General features: G+C 41.9%; 1 protein-coding gene across 6 annotated transcripts in view; it reads right to left on the bottom strand.

Moving 5' to 3' along the window:
- The window catches only part of fgfr3 (fibroblast growth factor receptor 3), a 104,429-nt gene that overhangs the window by 48,614 nt on the left and 39,587 nt on the right, over positions 1-16,228 (bottom strand). For 4 of the 6 annotated variants that reach the window (XM_084742156.1, XM_084742155.1, XM_084742158.1 and 1 more), the window contains exons 3-4: positions 13,850-14,113; positions 8,996-9,061 (exon numbers count right to left, since the gene is read on the bottom strand). In XM_084742156.1, the coding sequence (XP_084598282.1) occupies positions 8,996-9,061; positions 13,850-14,113 (330 nt within the window). The remainder of the gene's footprint in view (positions 1-8,995; positions 9,062-13,849; positions 14,114-16,228) is intronic. The other 2 variants (XM_084742161.1, XM_084742160.1) reach the window with 1 other exon arrangement.

Below are 16,228 nucleotides of genomic sequence, written 5' to 3'. Positions count from 1 at the left end.
GCCGACCGACCTCTCCCTGCTGGTGATTTCTGTTATGGCGTCTGTTATTGAGCATAAAGCAAACAAACAGCACAACAAGAGTACAGTGGTGTATTTTTAGGCTCCCGGAGAAAGACCCCCCCTCTTCAGTTAACCTCTGCAGCTGACAGGTGGACACGATACTGCTGAGCTGAGAGGAGATGTTATGGTAAACCACTTTCCACTACAGTGACTGCATATCAACGCAGACCCCGTCCCCCCTCCCCCGTCCCTGTGGGGTTTGAGGGGTATCTGCTCTGGTCACCCCCGCCCGCCGCCTCCCCTCAAGAAAATCCCACTCCCCTCTGCTGAGGAAATACCATCCAGCCAATTAGACACGGGATGGGATTCCTGCGTGTTGCTGAGCATACAGAGCAGGACTCCACAGTAAATCAAAAGCAAGCCGAAAATCAAAATATCGACTGCTGTTTCTGAATTTTTTACTTTTTCTGACGGTGCTGAGTGCCTGAAACAGCTTCCTGAAGTAAGCTGTTAAGAATCCACAGAGCCAAAAAATCACATTTGTCTCATTTTTGATACATTAGAAAGAAAACTCTTACTGTTTTAACACAATACTGACCAGAATAAAACTACCCAAAATAAGAAAATCACTTCTGTATTCAATGATAATAATCGGTTTTCATTTGGAAACTCTTTATTTACACTTAGTGCTTATTGATCAAACATCCACTTTGAGTTTTCAAAAGAAATTAAAAATATATGAGTGAAAACTGTATGATATTTAAAGGATAGTTTGGATGACTGCCATCTACTGCATTTACTATATAACCCCATTTTAAATCAACTATGCCTCTAAACTTGATGGCCAATGCAAAATTCATTTCAGGTTTTTATATAAGCACAAGTTCTGCACACTTAACAGCATCTACTGCTGCCTAAACAGCTGTTTGATTTTGCTTCTTTCCACTTCAAAGTTAGATAAGATACCATAACTATCTATATTGAGAATTTTCTATTATCTCTAAAAAGGAGGTCGTGTTTTCAGTCAATTTCGTTCTTTGTCTGTTTCAAAATTGTGACTAATTTCAATGTAATTTGGGGGAAAGTTTGGCCATGGGCCAAAAAAGAAATGATTACTTTTTGGTGGGGATCCAGGGATTTTTCTAATGATTTATTTTCTTGCAAGAGAGGGCTCTTTATGTAAAAAAGATTTTCAATATTTTCTCATGAACTACTGCACACACTCTGGCACTTGTATCCCATGATTGTCTGTCACTGTGTGTGTTTTGATGCACATCCAGATGCAAATTAACATTTTCTAAATGGTTTCTGTTATTAAAATAACAAGTTAAGAGGACTGCGTGGCCTTGGCAGGGGTTTGCACCATCTGAGTGTGATTACATTTTCTTTGTATTTGGACTGAGCAGTGCCGTCACACACATGAAAACACAGTGGCACACAACCCCTGCAGCTCACTTCTCCTCTGACTCCTGGCTCTGTGTTGCGGGTCGGAGGAGCGTGACTGTGGCTCTGTATCAGCCCGACTTCAGTGCAACAGCAATTAGCTGGAGCGGGACGCGCCGCGGTGCCGATCGCCACGGCACAAGGCCCTTCAGCGCTCAGACACCGATCTGGGGAAAAGGAGGAGGTGGAGGAGTGGGGGTCTAATTGTGTAATTGTATAATTTGCCCTCGCTGACGCCTGCGAGCACACAGGCAGATTTCATTACAGATTACACTGGGGCTCTTTGAAGGCACGCTGCCCCGGAGGGCCTGCAGGGACCCAAGGCAAACAGAGTCGGAGGAATGGCGGCTGCGGAGCAGCGTAGCGTGGCCCGGCGTCCGGCTCTCTGCTCTCCTGCCAGGGTAAACAAGGAGGCTGCATAGCTCAGGAGCACAGCACAGCACAGATTAGGCTCTGTTAACATTCCTCCCCTCCGACACACACACACGCACACTGCCCTTTCACTTCACACAAGCTCTGAGTGTGTACATGGCTTTCCACACTGCAAAAAAAATTCTTCAATATCTCATCGTGTGAGGGCGGACGGCGGTTTCTATCTCTGACCTTTTATTTGCTTTTCTGTCCGGTCTGCGTGATCCTGAAACTTGTTGCATCTCACCAGTGCATTTTGCCATTTTTAAATGGACTCTGAGGGGTCAAAACAGGTGAAATATTCTCTATTATGATCTTCTGATGTCTCAACATCTTAAAATGTTTGTTAAAGCTAAAGTCCGTCCAGAAGGGGACACAGTTTCACCTGTTTCACTGCAGTTTCTTTCCAGTTAAGTTACTTTCTCGCCCTGCATTGCCAAACTAATTTGTAAATGTGAATAAGTCTGGATTTAATCTATTTAATCTAAGTCTGTTTACAAGCATCAAACTAAATGGTGGCCGCCTGGTCGCAATATTTCAAACCGGGGTTCCCGTGACAATACGGTTTTATGTGGCGAATTTACGAACGCACAGCTCAGCAACTCTGCATATATGACGCCTTGCCTCAGTTTAGAATCTATATAACGAACATCATCAGGAAAATAATCAGTGAAAGAGTGAGCTGATTTAATCGGAAGCTCTGCTCCCGACCAGCGTAAGTTACCATGGTGATCTAGACAGGTTAAAAGACAGCCACCTTCATGAGACAGAAAACTCTGACTTTAGACTCAGTGTACTACCTCGCTTCACGGTACCACACAGTCACCTCTGTTGGCCATCTTTTGTCCGAACGCAGTGATATGAACTTTCTGAATAGGGGAGCAGCCAGATCATTGATCACTCTGTACACTAAACTAACATCGGCAAGACACACAAAGCTGTCAGAGGTCAAGAGATGATGGTAACTTGGCTTTTTGTGTATTCTGACTTATGTTCATGTGGCCTTCCCAAAAGCAGATTTCATGGGAGATTTTCCTTGTCTGATTATCACTTATCATTTTCACTTATCCTGATACGATAACTATAACAGCCTGTTCAACTTTTATCTGTGCACTCAGAGTAGATGCCTGAGATTTCAAAAATGAAGCACAAATCTGGTGTCAGTCCTACAAATTGGTCAATAATATCATTTGCGCGCAGCGTCGTCTCCACAGGAATTGCTGTGGCCTCTGGGCAGGCGTCTATCTTCTCTGCCTTTTTTTTTTTTTCCCCAGAAGGCCTTGTGAGACAGCTGAGCGAGTCCTGGAGGCTGGTGGAGAATGAGCTCATGACTGCAGCAGCTCCTCTGTCTGTCTGTCCGTCCGTCTGTCTCTCTGCGTGTTTGTCTCTCCTCTGAGAACAGTCAGCTGTGGCCAGCAGCATCATTTCAACTGGCAGCTCCAGCGACAGCTCAGACTGACTCAACTCCTCAAATCTCCTTTCTTTTTTTTTTTTGGTGCCATCTTTTTTCTTCTTTTCTCGCTCTACGATCTCCTCCGTCTCGCTGTCAATCAGCAGATGTTTTCTACCCTCTCTCCCTCATTAATGGCTCGACTCTCTCACCGTCTCCACATCTCTATTATCGTCCTCTCTGCGTGCGGACGTGGACGCTCTTCCGCTCACCGACGGGGACTCTCCGTCTGGCTGTGTGGCTCGTCACATGGCTCCTTCCTGCTACAGCCGGCTAATTAGCGGTGGCTTAGCGGACATTAAGCAGCGATAGGGGTTTAACGTTTCTGGGCTAATCCCTCTCCTTTTGGCCAGGAAATCGGAGCCTCGTATGTCATGAGGTAGACTTACATCCAGAGATTAAGTCTGGCAGTCTGAGACTATTTACTGGCATTCAGGATGTCTGCAGTAAGCCGCCGCCGCCGCTGCCACTTCGGCCCGTTTAGAAAACACTCCAGGCTTTCAGCGCAGACTGAAGCCACGCATTCAAACACATTCAGGTTTTACTTTGCAGGTGTTAAGATTATCCACAGCGACTTTGAGCACAAAGACAGCGACAGGAAGCTTTCGGCACTGTTACTCTACAGCTTATTCTGCTGCTTTCTTCTGTAATCTCTCTGGATAAGAGCATCGGCTAAATGCCTTAAAGAAAAGGCAATACTGTATGAATATGAAGCTAGATTACATTTTTAATCCTCTGACATCCAAAATCAGCAGAATGCAGGGATTAAATGTTGAAAGTGATAGCGCCAAGACAAAGAATATTAACAGTGTAATGTGTTTATTAAATAATTGAGTGCTTAAGTATTATGAATGCTAGAAAAAATCGTAAAAATAAGAGAATTAGGATGAGTTAGGAGGCGATTACTGATCTATAACTGGGAATTTACTCTTGTTTTTCCATGCCGCAGCTCTACTAACAGTTGTTTCTTGTATTTGACAGTCTGTCTTTCCCAAAGCTCCCTTTGCACGCTGTCATCTGCAACAACGGCCTCATTAAAATACAGATTTCTTGCCTCTTGTCTGCTAACACTGACGAAATACTTAACATACAAAAATTGCAGAGCAGCTCACCAGACTGTCTCACAATTTCAACATGAACAGAAACCTCGATGAAGTAAATGTTCTGACATGATGTCTACACTAAAAGCTCTTTTTAAATGTATTCTGGGGGTATTTTTGCTTTATTTTGATAGTAAAGAAGGCGATAGGAAACCAGGGAGGAAAGAGATAGGGGTACACTTAGCTAAAACTGATGCAGTCTAATAGGTGTTTCTCTTCTTTTGTTCACCTCTTTCATATCAATGAGGGTAGGCTAAAACTGGAACCGGACAGGTCATTTTGAGCTTATTATAGTGCCAACAACAACAAATAACTGACATAAAAACTTTGTAAAACATACAAAATCATACAAAAATGTGTTGTATGATGAAACAAATATCAACAAGTCAGATTTTGGTCTTAATTTTGAGTAAATATGGAGTTAGCCGACTGCATTTTAGCTTTTGTTGGGCAGTGTGATGCTATACAGCTCAACAACCACAAACTATACCACATTTGGATGCTGAAGTTGTTTCATTAACTTTTTTGAGATATTTTCTCTGTTTTCTTTTGGAAAGCATCATTTTCCTGGAAGAAGCGATTTGATGTGCGGTCACATCGTTTTAGTCGTGTCAAATCTCTCTTTTTTTGGCCTCCAGTCGTTCTTTTCACATGTCCGTCTCATTGTGTGATGATTGTAGTTGGATGACAATAAATTGGTTGAAACATTAATGGTGACCATGTGGCTGTTTGAGCAGCCGCAGTGGGAGCCGCTGTCACTGTCTCAGTGTTTTAGTTTGAGTCGAGCGTGACGACACCACATTCGTGCGCAACGTTTACAAAGGGGCTTTGATTTTGGTTGGGCGTGCGCCTGTCCCTCCGACGCCGAAACAGTTCCATATTTCGCCTCTGGCACCAGTTTTGTCGAACAGTTAAGGTGGACTGGGACTCAGTTCAAGACGTGATGGACTGTGTGACACTGCTGGCATGATTTTAAGTTCTTCACTGATGACTGCAGTCCACTGTCAAGATGGAGACTCATCTAATCGAATCCTTCTCCTGTGAACTATTGTGAACTTTCACAGTATGTAAACGGTGAAATTTAAGCATCTGTAATGGCATAAATATAACTTAAATCCATCCATCAACTCTCTGTCTGTACACTCTTAGAAACAGGGGTTCCAAAGGGGTTCTTGTTGAAGGGCTGAGGTTCACGCCAGGAACGGCTGAACAAGGGTTCTTTGTAAGACAAAGGGCTTCACTTTGAGCCCTGAAAGTTCATGGTAGAACTCTCTGGGTGGTTCTGGATAAACCCTATAAAGGGGTTCTCAGGAGAACCCCCTAGGTCCTAGATAAAACCCTTGGAATATAAAAGAGCACTTGGGAGACCTCTCGGCGTGGGTTCTAGATAAAAACCATGAAATATAAAAGTGCTCTCTGGAGATGCCCTTGGGTGGGTTTCAGATGAAACTCTTCAGGGTTCTTGAGCGTAACCTCTGGTGAGTATGAAATGGTTCCCAGTAAAACCCTTTCGATATAAAAAAAAAGTTCTTGTTAGAACCTCCCAGGTGGATTCCATATAAAACACTATTATAAAAAAGGTTATTGGTAGAACCTCCCTGTTGGGTTCTAGATAAAATGGTTGAAACATGATAGGGTTCTTGTTAGAAACTCCTGGGTGGGTCCTTGTTAGCACCCTTAGATGGTGGATAGAACACACAGGGAAGATTCTTGGTGGAACCACTACACCATAGCAAGGTTTTCTGTAGAAGTTCTCATAGGAGGCTCTGGGTGGAACCTTTCACAGATGGCTGTAGGTATGACCATTTATGTTCGTTTTTAGGTAGAACTTTCTGAAAGTGACACTTTTAAAAAAGAAAAAAGGTTCTCCTGTGAGCACAAGAACCCTTTATGGTTCTAGCCCTTTTATTTCTAAGAGCGTCGTGTCTGTCCCGTCATCTCTTTCTCTCCATATTTCCATCATTTCACCACTCTTAGTCTGTCTCCGCCTGTTTGCGGCTCACCTGCCGCTGTCTCCCTCCGTACGGAACAACAAAGACAGCACAGTGTGGCGTCTGGCTGGTCGAGAACCCGCAGAGGGGCGGAGACGCTCTCTGTCTCCCCAGAGTCGTCATGCCAGCTGACAGAACAGAGCGTGTAAAAGCGCACGCAGCCAGCAAGAAGCCATCCCTCATCGTTCTTTGTTCACCTGCACCTGAACTCCGCACGTCTCCGAGTGCCAAAACAGCTCACATCACAACCGCTGCGCAGAGAGGGGTGTTACCCGCCGGAGAACCTGCGGCTTTTGATCTGTACGCTGGTGGCATTTAGTTTAGCGCTCTGGGGAGAGGCTTTAATGTGAGCACAGCAAGACAGTGCACATTATAACAGCCATATAATTCCAATTACAGATATAAAACACTAATCAGTGGCATAAATCCAATGAAAGTCATGTAATTGCCAATAAAAGCTCCTTTATAAGCAATTCTTGTGGCTCCTGCAGACAAAATCTTTTATCACAGTGACAACTGAAACGAGTCCAATTTCTGAAATTCAGATTAACTGTTGACATAAATAATTTGAAAAGTTTAGAAATTTATGGTCCTCAAAACTACAGCAAACACTCGGCTGGCACTTTTCACCTGTTTGTTTTATTAAGATTTACTAATAATTCATTGCTCATCACAGAAAAGTGCCTGTTTTTGTAACTCCTTTTTTAAAAAGTGCTATTTAAATAGAGTTATTATTATTAAGAACTTCTTCATGCTTTCTGTCCCAAATGCCCAGATGGAAATTGGAAAAAGGGCTTTTCTGTGCCCTGCACTCTTGAATTGGAATACACTGCAGAATTCCTCTAAATCTGAAATGTTTCAGATGTTTTCAATTTACCTGGTCATGTTACTGACTGCTAGAAATGTCACTCCTCTTTGCTTGTTTATCATATTTTGTCTCCTTTTGAGTTTTCTGTCTGCAACTTTGTGTTTTTGCAGATCTCCTTTAAAAGAGAGATTCTTAACCTCAGTGGGACTCTTGGTTAAATAAAGCTTAATTAAATTAAGAAAATAAATGTTAGTTACATCAGAGACCATAAAGTAACTGGAAGAAATAAAGACAAACAAAGTTTATGTTACTTTTTAGAATGGAATTCTAGTCTATTTGAGGAATGTCTTATCTTTCCATAATTAACTTATTTTGAACTTGATTCCTGCTGGTTGTCATTGTTTTGTCACTGAACTATTTTGTACATGCCGTTGGTCCTTCATACTCAGTAATCACTGTCCCCAATAAAAGCCAATAAAAATTGTATTTTGAAATTTTAATTAAACAATACCTGTGGTTCAGAGACCGTCACAACTGGTTGAGTGATTTGCTTTTCTTACCCATTCAGGGAAAAATTCAATCTTTTTGCTGCCTTCATCTAAAACTCAAGTCAAATCAAATTTTAATTTATAATTTAAATCACAAACTGCCTCGGGGGCTGTGCTGAGACCCTTGAGCTGAGTAAGGAAAAACTCCCTGAAAACTACTTTTAACAAGACGAAAAAAAAAAACACCTCAGGAAGAACCACAGGAAACCTCTCTCAGGACGGACAGATATGCAATAGATGTTCTGTAAAATCTAACATTTTGCAAAGTTGTGTCTTCTTTACTCTGACTAAACCCATTCACAGCAGCTCTCACTACAAGTTCCCTGAGCAGTCTGTGTGTGTGGCAGCAGGTGCTGCACATTAAGCTTAACGCCGTAGTTCACGCTGCCTTAATGGAACTCAGGTTGTATTTTTGACATGAAAACCACATTAATGCTTCGCGTTTAAGTGCTAAGAATACTGTTGCTAGGTGACAAAGCAGCTGGAGGGTCCTGTCTTTTCAGAAAATGGTGAATGATAGTGCGCTTTCTTCTTTTGTACATTTCAGTGACACGTTCAGGAATAACAAAAGAGTTGTCGACAAGAAAAGCTGAAACTGAAAGAACCAAAACGTCTTCACAGGGAAACACCTTCCAAGTTAGGGACTCAGTTTGAAAGCTACAAACACGGTTAGGGTTGCTAAAATGAAAATACACAGGTTTTAGTTCCTTCCTGTTTGGAGTTGTCTTCCCCTCGCTTCATTTTAAGTTAATTTCACACAGTTTCATGCAAGATCGATTGCCATGAGCTTTTTAAGCAGAAAAAGCTTCAAAATATTGCCTTACTTAAACCAAACGACACTGTTTAAATGCACAATATGTCAATTCTGCAGCTAACATCAAAACAAAAGGTGTAGTTTGATGAAGTGGTGTGCCACTTTCAAACAAATCATATTCATGGATGAGGTAATTTTAAAGTTTTATTTATGTTTCGTTTAGTCATGTACACCGACTTCCATCCTGACATATGTGATGTGTTCATTTTTTTCCAGGAAATAACAGCAATTAGCGACTACCTAGTAATGGCTAGCAGGAAATACACCGTGACCTTGAATAAATTACAGATTTCTCTGCGTTTAAACCTTGTTGGAAACATTTGGTATAATGTAAGTACACCACTCAACAAGATGTGTAACATGAATGCAGAAATTTCACACAGTAAAGCTGTAACTAAAAAATGAAGTTAAATAGTAATTAAGAATTCACCATTTGCATTACCTGCATCTTCTGGATCTTCGTCATAGTCTTCATCATCGCCAGACGACAGAGAATCTTGAAAGAAAAGATAAAAAATAGTGGAATTAATATCTAAATTTAAAACGGGGTCATACTTTGCATTTACACACTGTAAAAAAGTTGAGAAAACTCATAAAGTCAAGGCAACTACCTTCACTAGAGTTCTGAATTAAACTCAAATTTTTAAGTTTGGAAAAAACTATAATCTTTAGTTGAGATAATTTACTTTTCTTCTTTGGCTAAACTTCATCTTTGAGTTTTGGAAACCCCACAATATTGTATTTAAAAAAGCTGTTCATGGTGAACTGTGAACCTGAATGGTTGCAACTCAAAGATTCAAGTTTATCTAAATAAGAAAACTTAATGATCTCAACAAAACATTATTAGCTGACAAAACATTTTTTTGTTTGTTTGTTTAAAAAAAAAAAGATTTAAGAAAATTAAAGTGCACTCCTCAATCTGGACAACTTCTTTTTTTGTATAAAATGTATTTATTATTAAAACAACTTGAACTATGTTAACCATCAGATAACACATCTGGAAAGCTTATGTCCCACAATCTATTTTGTGCACAAGCGCCAAATAAAGGGGTTAAAAAAAACAAAGCAGGAATTTGTGAATGTTAAATGCCCAGTGGAACTTAAATGGTGTGTGTTCACAAACATGATTAGACAGATACACACACACATATGTGCATGAATGCATATTAAAACTGAGTCTGCTCATTGAGAAACTCATGAATGAGTCTACAGTTCTCTGTAGCGTGGCGGCTCGCTCAGATATTACAACCAAAACATTTCCACAGACGTTGAGAATGAGAGGGTCATTAGTGCTGCTGCAACACTCTCGTGTGTGTTCACATGTTCAGACACACACACGCAGAAACAAGTCTTTCTGTCTTTGCAACACACACATTAACTCTTGCTAAGCGTGTCGGGTGACGTCTAATTATTCTCCAGCCACAGATACGACTGTTTAGATTCGCTGTATCGCACATTTTCGCGGCGGCGTTGTAATTATTTTCGATCTGACCTCGACGCTTTCTGGTTCAGCTCCACAGGTCTGGTTAATGAGAGCCAGCTGTTACCTCAACAACCCCGGTGAGCTAAAACTGCTCCTGAAACTCCTGACTAGCAGGTTTTAGTTCTCAGTTCACGACTCCACTCTGCTATTGTGGTGCAGCTCAGCAGAAAGACGCTAGTTTGACTCATATTACAGTCTGGAAGAGCTCCATCATTGTAAAAAATGAAACCAACTGAAAAAAAAAACTATATGGTTGTCAAAACAAACCTTAAAATTGAATAGTGCGACTAATTACTGACACCAGTGAAAACAGAGAAAATCAGGTTCACTTCAGAGTATAAGAGTTGAGTAAGCTAGTTGGCTAACAAGCAAGCAAGCAAAGAGTAATGTTTTCTTAACTTTTCAGCTAGTTAGCAAGTTTGTTAACTTTTGAGTTACGTAGCTAACAATATAATTTTTTGTCAACTTTGGAGTTAGCTAGAAATCAAAGTAAATAGCAAAGTAAAAGGAACTCAGACTAGCCAAAAGTTAGCAAGGCTCAGACAGCACTCAAATTTAGTTTTTATTTATTTAAGTTTGGGTAAGCGCGAATCCTCATTACATAATTTTAGGTTGCAACAATAAACTTGATTTTTTTTTTATTTTAAATATAGATTACTCTGATTAAAAGAAATATTTTATTAAATTAATATTTGTTGGTGCAACCTAGTGTAAGAGTTTACAGCCAGCTAAGGTCAGCATGCTAACAATGCTAATGCTAATGTGTAGCCCATAATGTTCTCCATGCACAATTATCTTTGTTTAGCGTCTTAGCATGCTAATATTTGCTAATAAGGACAAAACACAATCAGGCTCCAGCTGAGGTAGATTAGACTGCTGCTATTAGTTTTATAGCTATAAACCAAAGTATTGATCGATATCAATCCATCTTCAAGCTGCCATAATGCCTCGATTTCTGCAGAGATGAAATGATCTGACCAAAGTTAATTATATTATAACCTGTGGTTCGTTAACATCTTTGGCAACAACAGACAGTATTAATTTCATTTCAAGTAACAGGAGGTTGAGAGGTTTTTCTTTCTTCTTCTTATTATTATTATGACACATTTCACTGGTTTCTGCCTACAGTCTTTTTTTGATAACCCCCCAAATACATATATATATTTCATACATTTCATGATGAAAATATCTCTTTCATCCCCTCACATTACAGTCTCTTTCTTTCAACATGTGTAACTGGTGTGTGTACAATATGAGCTGGCTGCTCTGCGCTGTCTGGACGCCGTCCAGGTGCTAAATCTGATACCGCTCCTAAATATCTGACACCTTACTCAAATATTTGAGGGAAAACACAATAGTCCATGTGTGTTTAAGATGGAGCTGAGGCTCTGTGTTTAGAGTAGAGGGAGGAGAACGGGCGGTGCAGGATATTGCCGCCACAAACTGTAAAAAGTCCGATTCACAAGTAATTTAAACATGTAGTGAGTGTTAGAACGAGATGAAATGTCTGACAATGGGCCGCAATGAATTCTCTTCCTGTGTGGTTTTTCTCCTGAGCTGGAAGCCAACGCAGTTATTTCACCTCGACGGGAGATTTTAAAGCCGAGCATGACTTGGATGGATGGATGTTTTCTGCCTTTTAAATCAGAGGTGCACAGGGAGTGTGTTCGCACATGTTCTCCTGCTGCAGAAGAGAAAGCTGTCCACTTCTGATCAGTTCTGGAAAAGGCCATTTGAAGTAGGGATGTATGAGGTACTTATCCATAGTCGGTGTATTAGCTACAGCAGGTGCCAGTTGGCACGCCCTCAGTTACATTTACAGTACCAGCCTGGAAGCAAAGCAATGAACTCCTGTGGACAGAATCAGCGAAATGTATTTTAACCAGTTTAAAAAGGTCCACCTAAAAAAAAACAGTTGCCATGTTTCCACTGCAGGAACTTTCCCCAGGGACTAGGAACCTTGCAGGAACTCAGTTAGTTTCTACTGCAGGGACTATTGTCTAAATTAAGTTAAATTAAGACATTATTCTACCCCCCAAAATAGTCCCTGTTCAGGGGTTAGCTTTCCAAAAGAACAGGAACTTTAACAACACAAACAACAGCAGACCGTAGAAACCTTTTAGTTCCTTGAAAAGTAGCTGCTGGGACTAAAGGTTTCTTGTACTTTGGGAGGACATATAGCTAATATCAGTTTACGTGTGCGCTGCATTTTTAATATTTTTACTGTTTTACCTTGACGTCAGACGGCCTCTTCCAATGGGAAACTAAGCCAAACATCGTTCTCTCCAAACCAACCAGATTCCTTACAGAACATCAATAATTTTACCTCGCAGAACGCATAGTTTCTGGACTACCACTGCCTCGATTTAATAGTTTGCTTGTGTTACTGTAAATAAGTTTGAATTCATCAGATGCACACAATAAAACAAACAAACAGGTCGAGGCAGCATCAGACCAGGGCTCTGTGAGGCTTTCTGACAGAAAGATAAAGCAGTGAAAATACTCTAAATATAGCATACATTTAAACTGATAATTCTTTTTGCTTAAGTGGCTAAAAAACCTTTTGCTACACGGCATCCACTTTAACTAATGCACTGACTGTCGATAAGTACCTCACACCCCACTTCAAATAATCCAAACTATCCCTTTAAAATGTACAGCTGACTCATTCTTTGATGTCGAGTGTGTTTGCGTGTGTCCTCCTGCAGTCGGGAGATGATACGTGGCTCCAGGAGGAGAAGCTGTCCACCTCTGATCAGTTCTGGAAAAGGCCATTTTCTCCCCGGCTTGCAGCCAGACACATGCATTTATGTGTGTGTGTGTGTGTGTGTGTGTGTGTGTGTGTGTGTGTGTGTGTGTGTGTGTGTGTGTGTGTGTGAGGAGGTGGGGGTGAGTTGAGAGGGAGCGAACTCTCTCATTTCTTGCCACCCCATCTGTTTTCAATGATGAAATGTTTCGAGCTAATTGCTTTCTAATTAGTTGTCAATAACAGGCTCAGCTGGTGTCCATGAGTTTTACGGGAAAAAGCCGCCAGACTTTTAAGCTACTGCTTCCTCCCTTCTGACCCCCCCCCCACCCACACACACACACTCCCTCCCTTCACCTCCTCCTCCTCCGCTCCTGCATTCCTATCAGAGCTCTGTTTGCATCATGCACTTGTTTAAGACTTTACTCATCCCCTCGTACGATAATGAATTTCACCTTTGACTGTACATCAGGAGGGGGAATCTGTGTGAGACTTGGCCGGGTGTGAGCCGGTGAAAGCCTGTGCCGGCGTGACGCTGTGTGTGCGCGCATGAGTGTGTGTGTGTGTGTGTGCAGCTTGGCAAGCAGCGAACCAGGAGCTGAAACCGAACAGGAGGAGAAAATAATGGAGCTAAGTTTTCACTGTTTTTCTACGAAGCGTTATGAAAAGCTGTCATGTCGAGACATCGCTGCTGTAACTGCTCCGCTGTGTTTATTCACAGAAAATACTTTGATTCTCGGTTGTCTGTCAGACGGGAATAAAAACCATATCAGGTTGATTTCTGAGAGCTCCACAGGGTGCAGCCAAAGTGTCTGTTTCCATTGGAGCTCCGCTAGCTACTCAAGTATCTTGAAAATTAGTATAGGTTTGGTTTTATGTCCTATTGAAATGTTATTTAAATACTTAGCAGTACACTTTTACTTTAATATTTATGTTCATGTCTGCCTGATTTTGTTGATTTGGTCATTTTCCCTTTGCTTTTTTCAACTATGGTTAAGTAGGCTGCATAGTTAAATGGTTTCTATGGGTTTAAAATCACCCCTTGTCGCCCTCACCTGTCACCCGGATGGTGTAGTTGCTGAGCAGCGTGTTGCTGTGGGCCAGTCGGCACGAGTAGACGCCCGAGTCCTCGTACGAGACGTTGATGATGCGCAACATCCTCTGGCCCAGCCGCGTCCGGTTGCTAGGCACCAGCCCGGCGCCGTCTTTGAACCAGACGACGGGCTCTGAGTGGTCTTCCAGGTCACATGACATTTCCAGGGTGTCCCCCATGCCCAGAACATAGTCCTCCAGGAAGGCTGTCTCGCTGGACACAGAGTCTGTGTGCAAAGAGAGGACAGAGAAGGTCATGAGAAAAGTTTTTCAACACATTTTAAGACACATCCAACTCACTATGATTTTAAATCTGTGTTGCATCTAGTATTATAAATTTTAAATTTTAAATTTAAATTTTTTTTCATGAGAGTCAATTTTGGGCAAATCTGAGTATCATTTATCATTTAAATTTGTCAAAAAAAAGTCTGGTTCTGCTTCTCAAACATAAATGTTTGCTCCTTTCCATCGTCATGGTGAGATACTTTTGATTTTTATCACTGTAAATTTAAAACTTGATGCATGTTTCTTGTTGACATTTTCCATCTAAATGATTGCTGGTAGCAGCTTGCTAACATCAGGACACAATGTTCACAATACTGAGGGAAAACCAAGCAGGTTTTCTACCTGTAAAACCAGAATAAGTCTCTCCCCACAGGTATACAGTATATTGTATAATTCTAATAATTACGGGTTTAGGAGTTTGTGTAAACACCTTCTTCCTTTTTCCACAGCGTAATTAAGAGGTAAACTCGGTCACAGAGTTTTCTCAGTATAAGAAAAGACCCCCCCTCCGTCTGAAACAAAGAGGCAGTGATGCAGAATTAACCGCCGACCCGCTGGCGAGCTATCAGCTAATCTACCTCTGGAAATCAGAAAAGTGCAACTTTCTATTCCAGCATGAGGACGGAGACAGATCTGTGCTGTGTGGAAATGAACCTCCCCCCTCGTCTCCAACCTTCCCTGTCAAACACCAGCTCATTTACTCCAGGAGCTCCGTGTGCCAGCTCGGCCCGCGCCAGGGAAAAATCAACATGTTTACAAGCCTCACTAAGGATGCCGGCCGCCGCTGAAGATGGAGGAGAGATGGAGGGACACGTCTGGATAAATAAACAGAGGGTGTCCTTGTGTCTCCTCTCGTCGTTCCATCCGAGGTGTCTTCTCGTCCAGACCTCAATTACACACCATCGCCGGCAACCAGAGACAAAAAAGACGACCTCATGCATGCTCTGGTCGCTCTGGCAACCATTCAAGGGAACGCCACGACGTACACAAACACAAGGACACTCATGAGCACACAGACGCATGCATACTTTCACATGTGCACAAACAACCGCTGTGGACGTCTTTCAGTGAGCTGCTTGGGCAACAGAGTACACAACACACACCCACCCACCCATGGGAAAGTGAATGAGGTGTGTTAAGAGCGTGATTTATGATGGCAAACACACCCACTGTTGACCCGCTGAAAGGGCAGCGGCCTTACAGAGCAGCGAACGTGAACGCAGCCCTGCTCACAGACAGCCCTGAACCGAGACGAGGAAATTGGAGTTGAGAGGCGAGGTTGAAATCAGGAGCGGCCCAGACGAGACAATCTTCACGGGGAATGCATAATAGGTGCTCTAAATTATAGATGGGGCTCCTCCGGCGTGAGGCAAGCGGCTGCTTGGCTCGTGGACGGACGCGAGCCAAGCAGACGAACGCGCCCTCGCAGACAGACAGAGGTGATGTTTCTGTGGGGGAAGCAGCAGGTAACGCTGCCAGGGTTCCTTTGAAACACGTCTGAGTGTCGGCAGATCGTCACTCCTCCAAAATCAAACACAGACACAGAAGTGGTATTCAAAGCTTTGAAGTGAAAGTAGTAATAGTACAATATAAAACTGTGACTAAATCCAACCAATACATGGTAAGTGTTAATGCATTAGTGATAAAAAGCAACAAAGCTGAAGGTTTAACCAAATATGTAAACATTTGTGAATTTGCAAGTCAAAAGATGCCTAGATATTTAGGTGAGCTAGATAGCTTCATCGTTTGGCCGATATTACTGGCTGATATTGGCCAATCACAGCTGTCTGTTTATACAAGATACAAGATTATTTCATGTTTCCTCATTGATTGATTAAACTGTCTGTTGTTTATCTATGTAGAGAATATTGGGCATATTCTGATATCAATATCAGAATTTTTCATTCCCTAATATCAGTATCATCGGCATCAGCCCCAAAAATCCAGTGTCAGTTGGGCTCCGGTGACAAATGATTGTACGTGTATTTCATTGTGTGTTGACACACCGGTTCTCTGTTGCCTATAGGCCTAAAAACAGGCCATATTTAAATATATAC

Source organism: Lutjanus erythropterus, chromosome 18 (assembly GCF_056507025.1).
Source record: "Lutjanus erythropterus isolate fLutEry1 chromosome 18, fLutEry1.hap2, whole genome shotgun sequence".
NCBI classification, from domain to species: Eukaryota; Metazoa; Chordata; class Actinopteri; order Lutjaniformes; family Lutjanidae; genus Lutjanus; species Lutjanus erythropterus.
This window is presented reverse-complemented; position numbering and strand designations above follow the sequence as displayed.